This window comes from Anomaloglossus baeobatrachus, chromosome 5, assembly GCF_048569485.1.
Source record: "Anomaloglossus baeobatrachus isolate aAnoBae1 chromosome 5, aAnoBae1.hap1, whole genome shotgun sequence".
Classification (NCBI taxonomy): domain Eukaryota; kingdom Metazoa; phylum Chordata; class Amphibia; order Anura; family Aromobatidae; genus Anomaloglossus; species Anomaloglossus baeobatrachus.
Genome location: NC_134357.1, coordinates 18,366,247 through 18,382,622, shown reverse-complemented (window position 1 = coordinate 18,382,622; position 16,376 = coordinate 18,366,247). Strand labels below are relative to the sequence as shown.

At 46.3% G+C, this 16,376-nt stretch overlaps 1 protein-coding gene across 3 annotated transcripts in view; it reads left to right on the top strand.

Annotated features, from left to right (window-relative positions):
- FAM131B (family with sequence similarity 131 member B) overlaps positions 1 to 16,376 on the top strand; it is a 150,623-nt gene that overhangs the window by 108,228 nt on the left and 26,019 nt on the right. For all 3 annotated transcript variants that reach the window (XM_075348243.1, XM_075348242.1, XM_075348241.1), the window contains one exon: positions 15,533 to 15,664. In XM_075348243.1, the coding sequence (XP_075204358.1) occupies positions 15,533 to 15,664 (132 nt within the window). The remainder of the gene's footprint in view (positions 1 to 15,532; positions 15,665 to 16,376) is intronic.

Here is a 16,376-nt window from a genome sequence, read left to right as displayed (position 1 = left end):
TATGACGTATACTACCATTTTAGTCCTACAGGTAATCAGATGCCTAACCCTGTGTGAATGGCCTCCAATATCTAAAACTCTGCCCGTTTTATGGGAGGCACAGAACGAACAATTGCCGCATCTGAAATTACCTACCGGACCAAGATGGTGCAACCACGATTTAGGGGGCATATAGCGCTTTTTGACCAATATGTCGCCGATATTTTTACAGCGCCTATGTGTCAATAGAGGCTTATTAAGCGCCATTTCTTTCAATTCCTGGATCCCCTCAATAATGTGCCAGTTTTTATTTATAATTGTTTTTATCATTCGGTCCATAGGGCCATACTTAAAATTGAAAACAAAACGGTTCAATTGTTTTTTGGCACGTATATTGCATGATATTTTCTTTTCTTGGTTATCAGAACGAAATTTAATTTCTGCTTCTTTCTGTATCTGATTAATAGGATTGAGGGGGTAACCTCCTTCTAGGAACCTATCGCTCAAATCAAGGGTCTGGGCTTTTAATCTATCTGGACTGTTAGTAATCCTATTAAGCCTTAGAAATTGTCCAAAAGGGACCGATTGCAACACGTGTCCTGGGTGAGCCCTTTCATAATGTAATAATGCGTTCACTGTGGCAGGTTTTCTGTAGAGCTCCCGTATAATCCTCCCATCCTGGGCAGTTAATTCAACATCCAGGAACTCTATAGTCTGACCCCCAAATAAATGTGTGAGCAACATGTTGTAATCATTATGGAAATTTAGATATGTCACAAAGGACTCGAATTGCTCTCTGTCCCCATCCCAGACAATCAGTATGTCGTCGACAAAGCGCAAATATTTTCTTATATGCTTTATATAAGGATTGTTGGGACTGTTCCCCCCTTTTCCAACCAAACCACATTCGTATTGGTTACCTAAAGTGCACAAATCTGAATCCAGGCCACCGGGGAGACCCACAGTATCAGGGTCCGGGTCCCTCACCGAGCCCCTATCGGCATATCTAGATTGGTTGCTACACCCATTATTAGAGACTATTCCTTCCTTTGTGAGGGATACAGGTGATCTGGTGAAACAGCTAGAGCATTTTGAGTGGCAAGAAACCTTCTGCTGGGCTTCACTGGATGTGGAAAGCCTTTTCACCAGAATACCACAACAACTGGGTATTAGCACCATAATAGATATGCTGAAGGGTCTAGGTGAGGATAATCTTCTTATAAATTTTGTGGAGCAAGCTCTGACATTTATTCTGAAAAATAAGACCTTTAAATTTGGCCACACCTGGTTCTTAAGGCCCCGTCACACTAAGCAACATCGCTAGCAACATCGCTGCTAACGAACAACTTTTGTGACGTTGCTAGCGATGTTGCTGTGTGTGACATCCAGCAACAACCTGGCCCCTGCTGTGAGGTCGTTGGTTGTTGCTGAATGTCCTGGGCCATTTTTTAGTTGTTGCTGTCCCGCTGTGAAGCACAGATCGCTGTGTGTGACAGCGAGACAGCAACAACTAAATGTGCAGGCAGCAGGAGCCGGCTTCTGCTGAGGCTGGTAACCACAGTAAACATCGGGTAACCAAGAATCCCTGTCCTTGGTTACCCGATATTTACCTTTGTTACCAGCCTCCGCCGCTCTCACTGTCAGTGCCGGCTCCTGCTGTGTGCACATGTAGCTGCAGGACACATCGGGTTAATTAACCCGATGTGTGCTGTAACTAGGAGAGCAGGGAGCCAGCGCTAAGCGGTGTGCGCTGCTCCCTGCTCTGTGCACATGTAGCTGCAGCACACATCGGGTAATTAACCCGATGTGTGCTGTAACTAGGAGAGCAGGGAGCCAGCGCTCAGTGTGCGCTGCTCCCTGCTCTCTGCACGTGTAGCTGCGTGCACTGGTAACCAAGGTAAATATCGGGTTGGTTACCCGATATTTACCTTAGTTACCAAGCGCAGCATCTTCCACGCGGCGCTGGGGGCTGGTCACTGGTTGCTGGTGAGCTCATCAGCAACTCGTGTAGCGACGCTCCAGCGATCCCTGCCAGGTCAGGTTGCTGGTGGGATCGCTGGAGCGTCGCAGTGTGACATCTCACCAGCAACCTCCTAGCAACTTACCAGCGATCCCTATCGTTGTTGGGATCGCTGGTAAGTTGCTTAGTGTGACTGGACCTTTACAGAGCAGCGGGGTGGCCATGGGGACCCCTGTGGCTTGTACCTTCGCAAACCTTTTCCTTCAACATTTGGAAGACAATTTGATTTACAGTCCCAACAATCCTTATATAAAGCATATAAGAAAATATTTGCGCTTTGTCGACGACATACTGATTGTCTGGGATGGGGACAGAGAGCAATTCGAGTCCTTTGTGACATATCTGAATTTACATAATGATTACAACATGTTGTTCACACATCTATTTGGGGGTCAGACTATAGAGTTCCTGGATGTTAAATTAACTGCCCAGGATGGGAGGATTATACGGGAGCTCTATAGAAAACCTGCCACAGTGAACGCATTATTACATTATGAAAGGGCTCACCCAGGACACGTGCTGCAATCGGTCCCTTTTGGACAATTTCTAAGGCTTAATAGGATTACTAACAGTCCAGATAGATAAAAAGCCCAGACCCTTGACTTGAGACATAGGTTCCTAGAAGGAGGTTACCCCCTCAATCTTATTAATCAGATACAGAAAGAAGCAGAAATTAAATTTCGTTCTGATAACCAAGAAAAGAAAAAATCCTGCAATATACGTGCCAAAAAACAATTGAACCGTTTTGTTTTTAATTTTAAGTATGGGCCTATGGACCGAATGATAAAAACAATTATAAATAAAAACTGGCACATTATTGAGGGGATCCAGGAATTGAAAGAAATGGCGCTTAATAAGCCTCTATTGACATAAAGGCGGTGTAAAAATATCGGCGACATATTGGTCAAAAAGCGCTATATGCCCCCTAAATCGTGGTTGCACCATCTTGGTCCGGTAGGTAATTTCAGATGCGGCAATTGTTCGTTCTGTGCCTCCCATAAAACGGGCAGAGTTTTAGATATTGGAGGCCATTCACACAGGGTTAGGCATCTGATTACCTGTAGGACTAAAATGGTAGTATACGTCATATACTGTCCTTGCCATCATTTTTATATTGGCAAAACTAATGACAGTTATTTATCAGGTTCAGGGAACACAGGAATTCCATTGCGAGTGGCATAGGGTCTATGCGTTTATTCAATCACATAAAAAATCACCATGATGCAGATTGCAATGTGCTGACCTTTGCAGGGATTGACCTGGTTGAACCTGCGGCTAGAGGGGGCGACACCCATAAGTCGCTGCTTAGAAGAGAGGCAGAATATATAATGAAATTTAATGCCACAGGCCCTTTAGGTCTGAATGATAAGATTGATTTAAGTGTGTTCCTAGGATAATTTTTCCGGATTTTTCTCCATTATGGAAAAGTATATTTTGTATTTTGTATTTTTCTACAGCTGCGTTCCTAAGATATGTTGATATGTAATGTTTTTAATTCACTTTAATTGTCTGACATCAGCCACATGGGCTATGTGGTTAAAAACGGACATGATGTCATGTTCATCCAGACCAGCTGAAGCACTTTGTAAGTGCGAAACGGCCGTCGTCGGACGTGTATAGCTCTCCCTCCCCACCCACCTGCCCTGCACATGTAACCTCCAGATCCGAATAAACACGATTTTATACAGCAATACCTGGTGAGTGCCATTCTCCTTCTACATTGGATGTTGCATTGTCTTTTTCATGTGCACCCCAGATTTGCTCTGATTCATATTGCCGCATGGACTTATAATAATTTATAACATAGTGTAGGGACCCCCCTATAGAGATTTACCGTGACAGGGCAGGGGGGCGCAAATCATTGATCAATCATTTGGAAAAAATCTCATTGAATTCTTACAGTGGAATGAATTTGTGAATATTACACTTTGTATTTTTTCATTGTTGCATGCCATTCATAAGCAGTGCTGGCTCCCCTCCTCTTTGCATGACAGAAGACGCTGTCTGACTGACCCTGTCCATCCCTCCATTATCACATATTGTATAACACGACCGCCATAGAAACACCCGACTGAGAGGAAGGAGACGACGGCCGCAGTCATGGCCTACACTGCTGAGGTAAAATGAAAGCTGAGATCTGATTGGTTGCTATGGACACATAGTCAGATGTAATGTCTGACAGTTTTGACACCATATTGTGGCCCACCATGTGTTGCACCATATTATGACCCACCATGTGTTATACCGCATTTTGGCCCACCCTGAGTAACACCGTATTCTGGCCCACCATGTGTTGCACCATATTGTGGCCCACCATGTGTTGCACCATATTGTGGCCCACCCTGTGTTACACCATATTATGACCCACCATGTGTTATACCGCATTGTGGCCCACCCTGAGTAACACAGTATTCTGGCCCACCATGTGTTACACCGTATTATCCCCACCATGCCTTACACCATATTGTGGCCCACCCTGTGTTACACCATATTGTGGCCCACCATGTGTTGTGTTACACCATATTATGACCCACCATGTGTTATACCGCATTGTGGCCCACCCTGAGTAACACCATATTATGGCCCACAATGGGTTACACCGTATTATGGCCTACTCTGTGTTGCACCGTATTATGGCCCACCCTGTGTTACACCATATTATGGCCCACCTTGTGTTACACCGTATTATGTCCCACCCTGTGTCAGGCCTCCTTCACACATCCGTGTCTCCGGTACGTGTTTGGTCCGTTTTCTCACGTGCCGGAGAGACGGGCACACGTAGACCCATTAAAATCAATGGGTCTGCGCACACGTGTGTGTTTTGCCATAGACCATGTGTGCATATGGAGCATACGTGTGCCCGTGTGCTCCACATGTAGACATGTCCGTTTTTCTCCAGCATCACAGGTGTCACATGGACCGCACGGATGTGATCCGTGTGATACACACCGGAGAAAACGCACGTGTCTGTGAAAAAAAAAGAATTTCTATACTCCTCTTCTCCAGCGCTGATGTCTCTGCCGCTGCTGTCACTTGCTCCGAACCCCGCTCATTATGCTCATTGACTATACACTCCACTGCAAGCCGGAAGCAGCAGCAGCGGGGAGTCGGCAGGGCCGGAGACCAAAGATCAGCACCACGAACAGCGACGCCAGGGACAGGTGAGTAGAAAGTTCCCGTTCTCCGTGTGCTATCACGGATAACACACGGAGAACACACGTGTGCCATAAACACGGCACACGGAGGACAATACGCACCTTTGACACGTCCGTGAAAAACATGTGTGATTTTCACAGGCGTGTGAAGGGGCCCTTACACCGTATTATGTCCCACCCTGAGTTACACCGTATTATGGCCTACTCTGTTTTACACCACATTATGGCCCACCACCATGTGTTACACTGTATTATTGCCCACCCTGAGCTACACCGCATTATTGCCCACCTTGCATAACACCATATTGTGGCCCACCCTGTGTTACATTGTAATATGGCCTACCTTGAGTTACACCGTATTATGGCCTGCCCTGTGTTACACCGTATTGTTGAGTTGCTTACGCTCTGTTACCCATGTTATTTATATATATATATACACTGGCTATCTTAGGAGGATATCTGTTTGTGCAGGTAACTATTACTGTGCAGAATTATTAGGCAACTTAATAAAAAACAAATCTATTCCCATCTCACTTGTTTATTGTCACCAGGTAACCAATATAACTGCACAAAATTTCTGCCATGCAAAAACAAGACCCCCAAAAAATGAGTGCCCAATATAGCCCCCTTTCTTTGTGATGACACTCAGCAGCCGACCATCCATAGATCCTGTCATTGCTTGATCTGTTTATGATCCACATTGCATGCAGCAGCCACCACAGCCTCCAGACACTGCTCCCAGAGGTGGACTGTTTTCCCTCCCTGTAGATCTCACATTTTATGAGGGACCACAGGTTCTCTATGGGGTTCAGATCAGGTGAACAAGGGGGCCAGGTCATTATTTTTTCATCTTTTAGACCTTTACTGGCCAGCCACACTGTGGAGTAGTTTTTACTGATCCAGCCTCTGGCCCATTCATCTGGCCCATCAAGAAGCACTCTCATTTCATCAGTCCATAAAACCTTTGAAAAATCAGTCTTAAGATATTTCTTGACCCAGTCTTGACATTTTATCTTGTTTCTTGGTCAGAGGTGGTGGTTTTCAGCCTTCCTTACCTTGGCCATGTCCCTGAGTATGGCACACCTTGTGCTTTTTGATACTCCAGTAACGTTGCAGCTCTGAAATATGGCCAAACTGGTGGCAAATGGCATCTTGGCAGCTTCACGCTTGATTTTCCTCAATTCATGGGCAGTTATTTTGCGCCTTTTTTGCCCAACACGCTTCTTGCGACCCTGTTGGGCAAAAAAGCTTCAAAAGTTTGGCAATTTCAAGACTGCCGCATCCCTCTGCAAGACATCGCACAATATGGACTTTTCAGAGCCCGTCAAATCTCTCTTGACCCATTTTGCCAAAGGAAAGGAAGTTGCCTAATAATTAAGCCCCCCTTATATAGGGTGTTGTGTCATTACACCGCACCCCTCCTCATTACAGAGAGGCACATCACCTGAGTTACTTCATTGGTAGTTGGCTCTCAGCCTATACAGCTTGGAGTAGGACGACGTGTATAAAAAGCATCATGTGATCAAATACTCATCTGCCTAATAATTCTGCACACGGTGTGTATACATATATATACTGGTTTATGTCATATTACAGACGATTATTGCTGCATTACCTCTCTGTGTGTATTATATCACTTTATGTTTCGACAGATTATATCACATTGCGTTATTTAAAGCACCCATGAAAAGATGTATGTACAACAAAATACATCATAAAAGTCATGCATGCGCAGGGAGGTGCTATTGATATAAATTTCTCACCAGATGTCAGTCACAACCTTTCCAATCCACACAGGAAGAAATCAAACCAAAGATGTCCATAAATTAAGTTATGTGCAATAATGAGAAATGACACAGGGAAAAAGTATTGAACACGTTACTGAAATGTATTTAATACTTTGCACAAAAATCTTTGCTGGTGATAAAGCTTCCAGACGCCTCCTGTATGGAGACACTGGTCACCTGCACTGCTCAGGTGGGATTTTGGCCATTTTAGCAGCTTTATTTTCTTTCCCTGCTGTTGACTGAAAAACGGCCCCATACCATGATGCCCCCACCTCTACACATCATACCAACATGGTGTGTATTATGGCCTTCAAAAAGTTCAATTTTGCTCTCATCTGACCAGACTATATTCTCCATTATTTCATAACTTGTCTAAATCTTTTTGATCTAACTTTAAATACTCTTGAACATGATTTTTGTTCGGTAGTAGAGTCTTGCGTGGTGAGCGTGTATACAGGAGCGTGCATACAGGACATGGAGGGCGAGTGCAATACTGATTGTTTTCTTTGAATCAATTGTACCTGCTGATTCCAGATCTCTCTGTAGCTCTCCAGAGGTGGTTCTTGGCTCTTGGACAACTTTTCTGATAATTAGTTTCACTTTTCTGACTGAAACCTCATGGGGAGCGAATGGTCTTAGCTGGTTTATGGTGAAATAACAAATGTCATCAGTATGTTTGGCAACAATAAGGTTGCGAAGGTCTTGAGACAGCTCACTGGTTTTACCCATCATGAGATGTTTCTTGTGTGGCACCTTAGTAATGAGACACCTTTTTATAGGCCCTCAGTTGAACCAGCTGATATTTTTTTTCACTAAGTGTCAGAATTGCTTTCTAATTACTGATAGATTTCAGCTGGTGTCATTTCTCATTATTACACATCACTAAATGTATGGACATCTATGGTTTGATTTATTTGCGTGTGTTGATTGGATGGGTTGTTACAACATCTGGTGAGAAAATTATGTGAATAGCACGTTTTAGAAATATATTTGTTTTGAGAATGGGTGTCGTTTTCAATACTTATTTCAACTGCTGTATATACAGAGCCTCCCTCTCTGTGTATATAGCTGCAGAGCTTCTCTCCCTGTGTATATAGCTGCAGAGCATCCCGCCCTGTGTATATATCTGCAGAGCATCCTGCCCTGTGTATATATCTGCAGAGCATCCCGCCCTGTGTACATATCTGCAGAGCATCCCGCCCTGTGTACATATCTGCAGAGCATCCCGCCCTGTGTACATATCTGCAGAGCATCCCGCTCTGTATACATATCTGCAGAGCATCCTGCCCTGTGTACATATCTGCAAAGCATCCCGCTCTGTATACATATCTGCAGAGCATCCCGCCCTGTGTACATATTTACAGAGCATCCCACCCTGTGTATATATCTGCAGAGCATCCCGCCCTGTGTATATATCTGCAGAGCATCCCGCCCTGTGTACATATCTGCAGAGCATCCCGCCCTGTGTACATATCTGCAGAGCATACCGCTCTGTATACATATCTGCAGAGCATCCTGCCCTGTGTACATATCTGCAAAGCATCCCGCTCTGTATACATATCTGCAGAGCATCCCGCCCTGTGTACATATTTACAGAGCATCCCACCCTGTATACATATCTGCAGAGCATCCCGCCCTGTGTACATATTTACAGAGCATCCCACCCTGTGTATATATCTGCAGAGCATCCCGCCCTGTGTACATATTTGCAGAGCATCCCGCCCTGTGTATTTATCTGCAGAGCATCCCGCCCTGTGTACATATCTGCAGAGCATCCCACCCTGTGTATATAGCCGCTGAGCTTCGCTCCTTGTGTATATATCTGCAGAACATCCCGCCCTGTGTATATAGCTGCAGAGCATCCCGCCCTGTGTACATATCTGCAGCGCATCTCGCCCTGTGTACATATCTGCAGAGCATCCCACCCTGTGTACATATCTGCAGAACATCCCGCCCTGTGTATATATCTGCAGAGCATCCCACCCTGTGTATATAGCTGCAGAGCATCCCACCCTGTGTATATAGCTGCAGAGCATCCCGCCCTGTGTATATAGCTGCAGAGCATCCCGCCCTGTGTACATATCTGCAGAGCATCCCGCCCTGTGTACATATTTGTAGAGCATCCTGCCCTGTATACATATCTGCAGAGCATCCTGCCCTGTGTACATATCTGCAGAGGATCCCACCCTGTGTACATATCTGCAGAGCATCCCGCCCTGTGTACATATCTGCAGAGGATCCCGCCCTGTGTACATATCTGCAGAGCATCCCGCCCTGTGTACATATCTGCAGAGCATCCCGCCCTGTGTACATATCTGCAGAGCATCCCGCCCTGTGTACATATCTGCAGAGCATCCCGCCCTGTGTATATATCTGCAGAGCATCCCGCCCTGTGTATATATCTGCAGAGCATCCCGCCCTGTGTACATATCTGCAGAGCATCCCACCCTGTGTACATATCTGCAGAGCATCCCGCCCTGTGTATATATCTGCAGAGCATCCCACCCTGTGTATATAGCTGCTGAGCTTCGCTCCTTGTGTATATATCTGCAGAGCATCCCGCCCTGTGTATATATCTGCAGAGCATCCCGCCCTTTGTATATTTCTGCAGAGCATCCCGCCCTGTGTATATATCTGCAGAGCATCCCGCCCTGTGTACATATCTGCAGAGCATCCCGCCCTGTGTATATATCTGCAGAGCATCCCACCCTGTGTATATAGCCGCTGAGCTTCGCTCCTTGTGTATATATCTGCAGAGCATCCAGCCCTGTGTATATAGCTGCAGAGCATCCCGCCCTGTGTACATATCTGCAGAGCCTCCCGCCCTGTGTACATATCTGCAGAGCATCCCACCCTGTGTACATACCTGCAGAGCATCCCGCCCTGTGTATATGTCTGCAGAGCATCCCACCCTGTGTATATAGCTGCAGAGCATCCCGCCCTGTGTATATAGCTGCAGAGCATCCCGCCCTGTGTATATAGCTGCAGAGCATCCCGCCCTGTGTACATATCTGCAGAGCATCCCGCCCTGTGTACATATCTGCAGAGCATCCCGCCCTGTGTATATAGCTGCAGAGCATCCCGCCCTGTGTATATAGCTTCAGAGCATCCCGCCCTGTGTACATATCTGCAGAGCATCCCGCCCTGTTTACATATCTGCAGAGCATCCCGCCCTGTGTACATATCTGCAGAGCATCCCGCCCTGTGTACATATCTGCAGAGCATCCCGCCCTGTGTACATATCTGCAGAGCATCCCGCCCTGTGTATATAGCTGCAGAGCATCCCGCCCTGTGTATATAGCTTCAGAGCATCCCGCCCTGTGTACATATCTGCAGAGCATCCCGCCCTGTGTACATATCTGCAGAGCATCCCGCCCTGTGTACATATCTGCAGAGCATCCCGCCCTGTGTACATATCTGCAGAGCATCCCGCCCTGTGTACATATCTGCAGAGCATCCCGCCCTGTGTACATATCTGCAGAGCATCCCGCCCTGTGTATATAGCTGCAGAGCATCCCGCCCTGTGTATATAGCTTCAGAGCATCCCGCCCTGTGTACATATCTGCAGAGCATCCCGCCCTGTGTACATATCTGCAGAGCATCCCGCCCTGTGTACATATCTGCAGAGCATCCCGCCCTGTGTACATATCTGCAGAGCATCCCGCCCTGTGTACATATCTGCAGAGCATCCCGCCCTGTGTATATAGCTGCAGAGCATCCCGCCCTGTGTATATAGCTTCAGAGCATCCCGCCCTGTGTACATATCTGCAGAGCATCCCGCCCTGTGTACATATCTGCAGAGCATCCCGCCCTGTGTATATATCTGCAGAGCATCCCGCCCTGTGTATATATCTGCAGAGCATCCCGCCCTGTGTACATATCTGCAGAGCATCCCGCCCTGTGTATATATCTGCAGAGCATCCCGCCCTGTGTATATATCTGCAGAGCATCCCGCCCTGTGTATATATCTGCAGAGCATCCCGCCCTGTGTACATATCTGCAGAGCATCCCGCCCTGTGTATATATCTGCAGAGCATCCCGCCCTGTGTACATATCTGCAGAGCATCCCGCCCTGTGTATATATCTGCAGAGCATCCCGCCCTGTGTACATATCTGCAGAGCATCCCGCCCTGTGTACATATCTGCAGAGCATCCCGCCCTGTGTATATATCTGCAGAGCATCCCGCCCTGTGTATATATCTGCAGAGCATCCCGCCCTGTGTACATATCTGCAGAGCATCCCGCCCTGTGTATATATCTGCAGAGCATCCCGCCCTGTGTATATATCTGCAGAGCATCCCGCCCTGTGTATATATCTGCAGAGCATCCCGCCCTGTGTACATATCTGCAGAGCATCCCGCCCTGTGTATATAGATGCAGAACTCATTGCACGTTGTTGCTGCAGATTTTTTCCGCACTCAGAGAAATTGAACACCGAGCCATGCGAGACGAGGAGACTGGTTCCAGCTCTCTATAAAAGCTCACACTCAGCAGTCCCATTCTTAGAAAGCGCAGGACCTGGCGTAACACCTCATACCGCCATATGGCCGTGACTGCTGGCCGATAAACCTCAGATGCCTTCCGAGGCTGTGGATACAAGGGCAGCCATAGCTCATAGTACAGGCGGCCATGCACACTACAATGGCGTCTGCTGGACCCACTGATTGTGACCAAATGTGTATTGTGGCCTCTAAATCTCATTCATGGTCAGATGTGAGGAAAATGGAGGATCGAGCATGTGTGATTTCAACATGCCTGATCCTTTATTTCTGCAGGACATAAGCAGACGCCAGACAGACAGCTGCTGACGCCCATTGAGGACACATGCTTGATGAACCCATGGGCATAGTCCAAGAGTGCAGGCATAATAAATGGGCAGAGCATAATCAGGCAATTTTAGGTCATACCCGAGAGTGGGCATCAAGGGTCAGTCCAAGAGAATGGTCAAATGAAAAGTCAGGTAAAAATAATAATCTGCTATTCTAATAATTGCATTAGTTTAGAAAGGAGGTAAATACAATGGTAGCTGCACCATAAATCAAAGATGGGTGGCCAAGTTCATTGCACATATGTCCCCAAATTCTGCCAGATACAATCAGCACGGATAGGGGAGTACACCGATGAGCAAAACAATAACAATGTTTTGGCCTTTTGACTTTCAGGCTCCATATCTCACCATGTTGGTCAACAGCTTAACTCTGGGAGAACAATGCAATCGAAAGTCTGAAATCGGACATGTTCTATCTCCATATCTCCCGACCATCACTTGGCCGGCATGTAGGGAGGTTAAGGGTTAGGCCCACCCCTGCATCTGTACCCGGCACACCAATGTCTTGTGTTACAACTGTAAAAGCCTTGTTTGTGAGATTCCGCCTCCAGGTGGCAGTGTTGCTTGGATATGTCCTGGCACCTGGGTGGGCGAGGAGAAGGAGGAGGATTGGGATGTGTATATAATAGGAAGTTGAGAGAGTAGTCAGAGGGAGAGGGACTAGGGAGATGTAGACGTGAGATGTCCCTAGAAACAAATCCTGACTCTATGGGTCACCCCCACGGCTGTGACACGTGGGATCCTGGACAGAAGGCAGAACTGCATCCCCCCACAGAGAGGGGTTTAGTCTGACAGTTGGGGGTCTAGCGTCGGTGCTTACTGGTGGGAATGGAAGAAGACCCTCACCCTTGGAGTAGGTCAGTGCGCCCCCCTGGTAGTGGGAGGGTATATCTAGATATCCTGGCACGAAGGGGAGACCCCGTATCCATGCCGACCCCTCTGCAAATATGAAGTGAAGTGAGGGAAAGGAAGGGCTTAGACTGTAGACAGTGCCCACATGGCAGAGAACCAACTGCTGCAACTGTGACATGTGAATAGTAGAGGAAACCCTTGTGAGACGTATACCGGTGGTGGCGAGACGTGGACCGAGGCTGTATCCCAGAAATAAAGTTGAAAGTGTTTTTGAGAAAGAACTTTTCTGGAACTTTATTGTCTGAGGAAAGAGATGAATGTGCGACGCCTGAGACTGTAACGGAGTCCTCCTTCCCCGTGCCCTCCACCAAATGCGCATTGTACAAATTAGACCATTGGCCAAACCTGTTATTGGCGGGTTCAGCCGCCGTTTGGAGTCTTTATACTGCATTGCTGCAGGATTATAAAGGTAGCAGACGGACGAGACCCTTGTGCCTGCAGGGGCCAAAGTTCCTTCTGCCATAAAAGACCCCTGTACTATAAATTGCAATTAGGGTCCACATTTTACATTGGGGCTTTACCTTCTACCTCTACTCTGCCCTGATCCTGCGTGATTTCTCTCCGCTCAGCTCAGTCAATATTAGCATTTTCGTTGCACTCTCCGTCATTAATATCCATTAGATTCTATGTCATGTATTTTCTTTGCCGCACGTCGCTGTGTTTGGCGTTGCCAGATTCTCTCCTCACCGCAGATAGACCTGTGGGCTGCTGCCTTACACAGGGAATTACATTCCACCTACAGAAAGCTGCAATCAGCAGAGGAGTCATTTCCCTCCAGGAACAATCCGTCTCTTGACCAGGGCTGTAATTAGGGGCATTAATTGGTGCGAATGTGCGGCGGATGTATAGGATGTATACCTCGGCGTGCTGTGCTGTACGGTTCTGCATGATCTGGACGAGAAGTGGCAATGGACTGGGCCTCCTGAGGTCTCGAATGCTGAAAAGGCAGCTGTCAGGGCCGTAATTAGCACATTTTATTAGGATTATATAAAATGCACTGAGCGGGGAGAAGTCGGGTCATGCTGCCCGAGAACTGAAACTTATGCTGTACACTGGCCGAATATAGTGAAAGAAGTCACATTGTTCATCTGAATAGCAAATTTACTTTTTTCATTTTTTTGACTGTACAATATCTTCAGAAATAAAAGGAAATGTACCAAAGTTCTACTCTCAAGCTGTTTTAATTAGTGGTCCGCAGTAATACAACAATAAAACATTGATTGTCAACTTACATATTGCAATTTCAAAGAATATACAAAGAATAAAGAGCCGGTGCAACAATAAAGACCCCTAATTAATACTTGGTTACTCCCCCCTAATTAATACTTGGTTACTCCACCCTAATTAATACTTAGTTGCTCCACCCTAATTAATACTTGGTTGTTGCACCCTAATTAATACTTGGTTGCTCCTCCCTACATAATACTTGGTTGCCCCCCTAATTAATACTTGGTTGCTCTACCCTAATTAATACTTGTTTACTCCACCCTAATTAATACTTGGTTACTCCACCCTAATTAATACTTAGTTGCTCCCCCCTAATTAATACTTGGTTACTCCACCCTAATTAATACTTAGTTGCTCCACCCTAATTAATACTTGGTTGTTGCACCCTAATTAATACTTGGTTGCCCCCCTAATTAATACTTGTGGACATGATTGTAACATCAATCAGGATGGGGCTATATTCTAGGATGGGGACATGAATGGGGCTATATACCAGGATGAGAACATACAGCAGGATAGAGACATGATGGGAACATATACCAGGATGAGGCTATATACCAGCATGTGGCCAGAATAGGGACATATACTAGGATGGGGCTTTATCCCAGGATGGAAACATGATGGGGCCATATTTACCAGGTTGGGGACATAATAGGGCCTTATACAGTATACTAGGATGGGGACATGATAAAGCTATATACCAGGATGGGGACATGAATGGAACATATATCAGGATGTGGCTATATACCAGGATGTAGACATGATGGGGCCATATATACCAGGATGGGGACATGATCTTGCAATATATACCAGGATGAGGACATATATACCAGGATGGCGACATACATACCAGGATGGGGCCATGATGGGGTCGTACAGAAGGATAGGGCCATGATGGGATCATATATACCAGTATGAGCCATGATGGGGTCCTACACCAGGATGGGGGACATATTTACCAGGAAGTGATCCAGGATGGGGGGACATTAGCACATGATGAAGGGGATGCCGGGGGCAACTCATATGTCTTTATAGGATTTTGAATGCTACAATGGCCCAGATTGGGGGGGCTGGATCAAATTTTGCACTGGGGCCCATTGGACTCTAGTTATGCCACTACCAAAGTGAATACTATAAAAAAAAGCCAAGGAGGGCGGCCAAAGGAGAAAAGGGGATATGAGATCCCGAGGAAGTGACATTCGTGTGGGGTTGCCTCATACCTCTTTAGTCTCCAATTTTATTTGGTTTATTTTTTAGAGTGGACAGACGTACATTGCACGAGCCCTGAAACAGATGACTGCAAATGGAAGTAGTTTCCTTTTGGAGAAGATTCTTGTTTGGCTTTGTATCCTAGGTTATGTGACTAGGTCATTTATTTGGTCATGTTGACTTCTAGGTTTCCCATTCTATAGGAGGCCCCACTCCGGACCCTGTGAAGTTATCATTTACATCCTTATTTTACACATCTGGCATGGGCGTTCAGCAGAACACAGACGTGGCATCTGGTTGTGTTTTAGGCTGTGTTCCGGGACCTCCCATGACGGCAGCACCGTGGAATAATAGTATTCGAGGATTTGGAAGCTTTTACTGCTCTTTTATTCTTTTCTTTTCTTTGTTTCTCAAGGTGTTATGCAGCAATTTGCGATCTCTGAGGCAACGTTAATGGCCTGGTCGTCTATGGATGGAGAAGAAGAAAGTGTCAATTCCAATCAGGAAAGACAGAGCGAAACGTATCAGGAGCTGCTGGAGAATCAGGGTAAAAGTCCACATTATCTACAGCTAGGAACAGTGACCTGAAAGCCAGAAAGCAGAATAATGGGAGTAATGGGAAAGTGGGGGGCAAACACTGTGCCAAAATAATTAGGCAGCTGCAGTAGATAAGCCTGTCCTGAAATGTTGTCCTATCAGTCCTGGATTAGCTCCCCCAAACTACAAACTGCAGGGTCACAGTCACACATGGCGGATACGCTGTAAATCTATGGAAAGAGATGTTAAAAAATGTTGCAAAAGAGATGTTACATGATGCATAAAAATCTGCAGTGGAAATTGACCCTTGATGCAGATTTCAAAGCATTTTGCAATGCAAAAAGTGCAACAAGTCTGCAAGTACATGGATTTAGGGCTGATTTTCATTGCAATTTTTACAGATTTTACTGTCACACAAACAATAAGTTCCATAAAGTGCAAAAATAATATTGCCATGCTGTGTTCAAATACGACCATCGCTTATCCCAGTAATGCCAACCCAATGCCCAAATAATAGCGTTACATTGTGTCCCCAGTAAAAATGTAATAGTGTCGTAATAATGTCACCAGATATAATGGCTTAATAATACCACCATACGCTGTTTAAATAACAGTGCTATCAAATGCCCTGATCCAGGGGAGAGCAGAGACGCTGACTTACCGCCCCGGCCGGGTCATGTCCTCCCCCGCACTTCCCCGGTCATCCATGTGTGCTGCTGCCT